The 6,415-nt window shown below is 33.5% G+C and overlaps 2 protein-coding genes and 1 non-coding gene across 3 annotated transcripts; 1 reads left to right on the top strand and 2 right to left on the bottom strand.

Annotated features, from left to right (window-relative positions):
* Positions 1 to 430: 430 nt before the first annotated feature.
* NDAI0Btrna9F lies at positions 431 to 486 on the bottom strand. Its single transcript is given in 2 exon segments — positions 431 to 467; positions 431 to 486. It is a non-coding gene; the product is annotated as a tRNA-Phe (tRNA).
* A 2,808-nt stretch (positions 487 to 3,294) lies between these two features.
* NDAI0B04410 (GIG1 family protein) lies at positions 3,295 to 3,921 on the top strand (the record flags this gene model as incomplete). Its single annotated transcript, XM_003668670.1, has 1 exon — positions 3,295 to 3,921. The coding sequence occupies one exon, from the start codon at positions 3,295 to 3,297 to the stop codon at positions 3,919 to 3,921; it is 627 nt and encodes a 208-aa protein (XP_003668718.1).
* A 220-nt stretch (positions 3,922 to 4,141) lies between these two features.
* Positions 4,142 to 5,026, bottom strand: NDAI0B04420 (uncharacterized protein; the record flags this gene model as incomplete). Its single annotated transcript, XM_003668671.1, has 1 exon — positions 4,142 to 5,026. One exon carries the CDS (start codon positions 5,024 to 5,026, stop codon positions 4,142 to 4,144), a length of 885 nt encoding a protein of 294 aa, XP_003668719.1.
* Positions 5,027 to 6,415: the final 1,389 nt, after the last annotated feature.

Below are 6,415 nucleotides of genomic sequence, written 5' to 3' on the forward strand. Positions count from 1 at the left end.
CTAGTATGTTTATTCGATGAGTATGTCTATCGATGAGTATGTTCCTTTCGGTGATGTGATGATCCTTTCGGTGAGGATCTGATGCGATGTTATGTGATGTAATGTTATGTGATGAGATATTATGTGATGGGATATAATATTCTCTTCTTTCTATGATCTAGGTTCCTAGGGATCTAGTTGTATGTTTCTTTTCTTCTCTTCTATAAATGAGCATCAAGATAACTTCAGATTCAAATTTACCCATTTCAATGTCTCTATATATATATATGGTATTCGCTGAAACTCATCGAACCCATTCAGAAAGCGATGCCATGGAAAATTTTCACTCGTTCACTTCGTTGGTCACCTTCGAGAAACGCGCCACGGAAAAGGCCAAATAGCCTAGAACGTGACAATATTGATATGTTCTTAAAAAATTCAAAAAAAAAATAGCGAATTGTGTGGATCGAACACACGACCTCCAGATTACTTTTCAACTGAAGTTTTCTTCAGTCTGGCGCTCTCCCAACTGAGCTAAATCCGCTGTTTTTCTTGAAATTTGTAGTGAAGTGATTGTAGAAGTGTAGTCAATATATTAATCCAACAAGAAGTTTGGATTGCAAGAAGCTTATTACAAAGACCTAATAGGTTTGAGATGGAAGCATGTCCGTCATTGTTCAAGTGCCTTAGTTGATGATCTTTATTTCTTGTTCTACTTATATTTTATTATTGGAATATATGGTACATATATGTCGATTTGCTAAAAGGACATTGATTTACAGACACACAATATTGTCGTAATGTACGGTAGATATGCCGAGGCAACAAGAGAAAGGAATATTTTCACGATGAGATATCATCGAGAAAATAAAATATATAAGAGATATATAGATATATGTATACGTTATGTATAGTACTCTTTGGCAAATGCTAAAAGAGGACGACTGGTTATACCTTGAAAAAAGTGTTAGTAACATTGCAACACATATTTCTCCCAATTTAACTGATCCAAAGGACAGTTATGACTTATTTCCAACATTTATATAACCCTAACTTGTTAACTACTAAGTATAGAAATATTAGACGGTGTAGGAGTTGCAGTTTATACAAGTATGTTCTTTTGGGCACACTCTGCTCCCCCTGTTATGGGTGAGAACAATGTATATTTATACAAAACGTACATGGGAGAAAAGTTCCCGGCTTATATACTCATAAAATTAATAGCCCATCACATAGTGTTTTAGGAAAAGATGTATTATTCATCTTCAATTCCCCTAAAACCATCCAACAGAGCTATTGCCTATTCTATTAGAAATGGGTGAGCCCACCAAAATCTATCTGACATTTCACTGCCGTTTAATAAATTGTGATTTTTAATTATTCTATACTTTTTAAATATTATATATTCAACTGTAAGAATATTTGACTTCGGTTTCTTTTTTTACATTTGAAAAGTAAATAAAAAACCATAATTAAGGAAAAATTCTTTTATTGACAGAGCTAAGGATTAGGACAAAAAAACAAAAGCTACTGTAGAGATTTGTGGTTTCTATTCAGCTTTAGCAGACCTCTCCACCATCAGTAGTGTGTGAGTGAACATACGTAGCCTGGATCAAACCTTCAACCACGGTGTGGAATATGTAGATAGACAAGGTAATAAGCTAGAAGATTAAAAAGTTCTTCCCATTATACGTGGATACAGAAGTATATATAAGCATACTAGAGCAAAGTATACATTGTTAAGTAACTGTCGAATAACCAATAAATACATTATCATGAATAGCAACACTGGCACTCAACACGACACTGAGAACTTTCAAGAAACGAACAGAGACTCCCTAGCCCTAGTTCTACATCAGCTCAGGTAGCTATTCTCCCCACCCCCTCCTCTTTATGTGGGAAAAATGTAACTTAGATAATGCACAGCTATAGATTTGCAGAATATGTTCTCCTACATATAAAACTCTTCACAAGCATATCGCTTTGTCGGAAGCCAAAAAATATTGGTCTGGTTATTTTTCCAATATTTGCACATTCATTATGTTGATTATTTTAATATTTTTTACAATCTAGCATTAACCAGTAACGTTCTCTAAAGCCTTCTATTACCTTCAACTATTTTAAGAGTAGACTAGATAGGCTGATCACGTAATATTGGAACGATGATAGAAATTGGTGTCATTCCATCACGTGATTGGAACATCAGGGCTGTAGAAGTATAATCTCGTAACCATTAGTTTCATAATTGGTCGCCGCCGCGTCGCTTGGGGAAACCAAAAGTCAATTACTCATTAACTCGGCTCTGATTGGTGCAAAGGTACAGGTGTTAGCTTTTCAACTTTCCGAAATCTCGGAAAAATATCAGGGCTATTGTTTTGAATTGTAAAAATTTGCAGATCTAGTTCCTCGAAGAATATAAAAGCCCTCGACACTTACAGTCTTAACGTTTATTTAATTTTATAGAATATTCTTTCTTTAACTACTCCACTTTTAATGCAGAAAAAAAATCAACAAGAATCAACTATTTACCTATTTTTATTAAACCGTAAGCCATTAAAAAATGTCCGCCGTACCAAGATTGTTACTACAGAGAACTTTAAATACCTCCTCTCAGTCATCTAAATTTCTAGGAAATAAAAAAATTGCTACGGTTCAATTTGTTTATTTGGCAGCTGGTCTAACACTACCATTTGTCTTTTCTGCCACTCAGACTGCAAAACTCCCTGGTAATAAAAAGGGTAGTTCCCATCCAAGATACATCTTTTAATTCCACATCTTAAAAAAAATGCATTTTAAAGGGATGATCTCAAAAATAATCGCCAAACTAACATGAACTATGGAACAAGGCTTTTCTCTTTGTTTCCTTTTGACTTATCTCGTTCCCACTTATTTATTAAACACATTATTTATTCCGCTATTTATTTATTTATTTATTTATTAACTCACTTATTTATTAATGTATAGAAATCAAATCAATACAAATTCAATTACAACATTATTTATTCTTATGTTTTTCTTTTCTACTTTCGTTTTTATAATAGACGTAATATGTTCCTAAATATTTACATCACTTTATGCAAATACAACAATTGTCATAGAAACCAAAAAAATTCTAGCATATGTGTTTCGAGAAGGGGAAATTACTGCATTCGGTAACTCGCGCTTTCCTTCAACGCGTTTAGTAAAATCTGGCATAAGAAATTGCTTTTCGAGTGTAAGTTTGCTGCTAAAATGAGGTAGTTCAAAACATGGGATGATATTGTATGAAGACAGGAAACAATACTATATAATACATAATGCCAGAATCCATTCCTCATGACGACTGACAAAAGTATTACTCACCCCATTACGTGGAAACAAGTTAACGACTATGTTTCAAAAAACGAGCTTTATAATTTAAGGAGATCCCCAGAACAAACTTTGAAATATCATAAACATAGGGATTCACTGAAAGGAATTAATGTAACCGAGTTTATATTACAAAAGCTGCATTGGAATCTGGATGAATTAGAGAACTTGAACTCAATCAAATTCAAGACCGACGATGAAAAGACCAAAGCTTGTTTCTCTAATAGTTCATTGTACCAAGTTACCTTGAATGATTTCCCATATTTTTTCGAACCGAATGTTGTTCATTTATTAGTTTGGTCTAAGATTAGAATACCAATGTATAAAAATGATGAAACAGAGAAACATGAAGAAGTTGATCATATTCCAGAAGTAAATGGGACTATGAAAAATAACGTTGAGACATTTTTAGAAGGTATACTCACTGATAAATACCATATTAGTAAAGATAACTATTGTTGGTTTATGAACTATACTAAATTACAAAGTATTAGAAGCATATCTCATTTACATGTTCTAATTAGATTGGAGGATATTAAAGATGAGCATGATAAGAACGTCTTTGTGGAAAATTTAATGAACAATTTCAAATAACCTTAACGAGAGAACTTCGATTAATGGCCTATACATTTTTTAAGAGGACAATCAATAAAAACACGAAAAACAAATAATGGTGTAAAAAACACAAATATTGAAATAAAGTCCGTATATACAGAAATACTCTATATTATTTTTTTCTAATTTTTTTTACAAAAGTGCTTTGTGATAATTTTTCCTCTGTCCCATATCATATCAAACAATTATCTGCTTCGGTTTAAATAAATGCAAACATCAACAAACTAAAGACGGTAAATAAGGAGACGCCCTTTTGCATGGCTGCAGAATCAGACACCATTATCGAAACAGATGATGCATTTGGCATAACATTAGAAGAGTTACCCGCTTGAACTTGCCCATCACAGATTTGAACAACATTTGAATCTTTCTTAACGTGACCGAATAAGACATGTTCATTAGTAACATTATCTTCTCTTCTATATTGGAATTTATCATTATTTATCCCGTTTGATGTCTTATTCCTATCAGTTAATAATGTATTATTCCAATTAACGATATCCTCAAAGGATATTTTTTCTTCCCTTTTCTCCAACTTCTCTTCATCCAAAACTGCCTTCAAAGAGAACATTTGCGTATCAATAATAGTACCATCAGTAACAGGGGCAATGGTGAAATCAGGTAAATTTGAAACGATAGTCCAAAAATTTGAACCGTTAAAACTTAAAATACCATCTTGGGTGATATTAAATCCCTTCAAAGTTTCTTCAAATGAAGTAATATTACTCACGTCGGATAGTAAGACCCCTTCTTCTTGTTCTGTTAGTAATGCACCATCTGAAGATAATTTGAAAATAGATGGGCTTGTGGAAGCAGTTTTATTGAATAAATCAATGATGAATTTGACACTCTTATCATCTTCTGTTGGAATAGTTCTTAATGGCAAAGGGCCGTTTAGAACTGAGTTTGTTACATTTAAAGATTTTTGTAAAGAAGCAATAGAATCTTGATCAAATTCTAAGTGGAAAGGCTTATAATCGGCATTTGGAAGGGAATTAGAGCTGATAGTAGAATTTAAAGCTTGAGCAATAGATCCTGTTGGAATAACGGAAAGAAAGGCGATAGTGGCAAAGACAGATTTCATTTCTTTTTTTTAATTTCTATGTGTCAATATGGGTCCTCTTATTTTGATGTGATATCTACCTAGTTGAGGAAAAACAAATATACAAAACAAGAAATGAACTATCCCACGCCTTTTTATACTCCTTACTTTACCTAACGGAGAATGAAAGTGAAAAAAGAACGGATCATTCTATGTTACTCGAGTATCAAGAAGTCTTTTCTTTTTAGTCTTCTCTGCGAAGATCCTCGTTCTTCTTGGCAAAATATGCATACGTAATCCAGGACAGTGAAATTTTTCCCCCATCCAAACAGAAATATCTATTGTTAAAAAGCTTCAATATAGAAAAGCAATGTTACTTTCTTTTCTTTTTCTTTTCAGTGAGAATGTTCCCGCCAACTTATCAAAGAATGTTCCAAGGTGTGGCTAGACCATATTAGGGGTTGGGTAGGGTTGGGTGGAGTTTTGAATTACACGGTGTAATGCTGTGAACAATAGCGCGCATATTCCATGACACTCTTTAGTCAGGCATTTTCATTGAGCAGTGGCATTTTCTTACCAGTCTGAAGCAAACAGGCAATCAATCAATCAATCAATTGCTCAAGATCTGCTGAAAAGAAATAATTTTTTTTCAACACTATTCTGTTTCTGTAAGGGCGTAGGATGTATTCTCTATGGTTAAGACCTCATACATACTATCGTAGTATAATTCTAGGATCCCTGTTAATACCCCTATCGTCGTTCTAAAACTGACTCTTCTGGTGTCTGATAATCTATCTTGTAATCTTGTCTATCTGATAGGCTCTGTATCAGCAATTTATTGAAAAAATCAAAGTTGGGCGGCTAAATTTGTTATGGAATTCCCCTTTTAGAAAACAACGAAAATGCGGGTAACAGACATCTTTCAATTTTGAAAAGCAAAATTTCAATATGGAAAAATTAAAGACAAGTGGTCATCGTGGCATTTTTAAAAAAAGTGATATTAGGTTGGTACGTAAAGTGATTACTTCCCTTTTTCTACTTGTTTCTTTTCATAATAGTATCATTCATTTTCTCTACAGTGTTAGATTGAGAAGAGGAGATCAAAAAACCCAATTGTTGTGAAAAAATCGTATTTTAGTATGGCTCGTAAGGTCTCTCAAAGTAAGAAAGGGTCAAGAAATGGTAAGAATAGAGGTTCTTTAAAAAACCGCATTGTGACGGTTCAAAGAATGGGTTCTGCTGGCGGGAACAACAACGACGATGAGTGGTCTACTTCATGGGGATCTGGACCAATGTCTACAACAAAATCAAATGAAAAGGAAGGTTATAAAGTCGTAAATGGGAGATTGGTCTCAGAAAATGATGTTGGTTTATTATTAAGGGAAGCAGGTGTGACTGCTGAAGAAAGAAGATCAAAAAAGCAACAAAAGA

This window comes from Naumovozyma dairenensis, chromosome 2 (assembly GCF_000227115.2).
Source record: "Naumovozyma dairenensis CBS 421 chromosome 2, complete genome".
NCBI classification, from domain to species: domain Eukaryota; kingdom Fungi; phylum Ascomycota; class Saccharomycetes; order Saccharomycetales; family Saccharomycetaceae; genus Naumovozyma; species Naumovozyma dairenensis.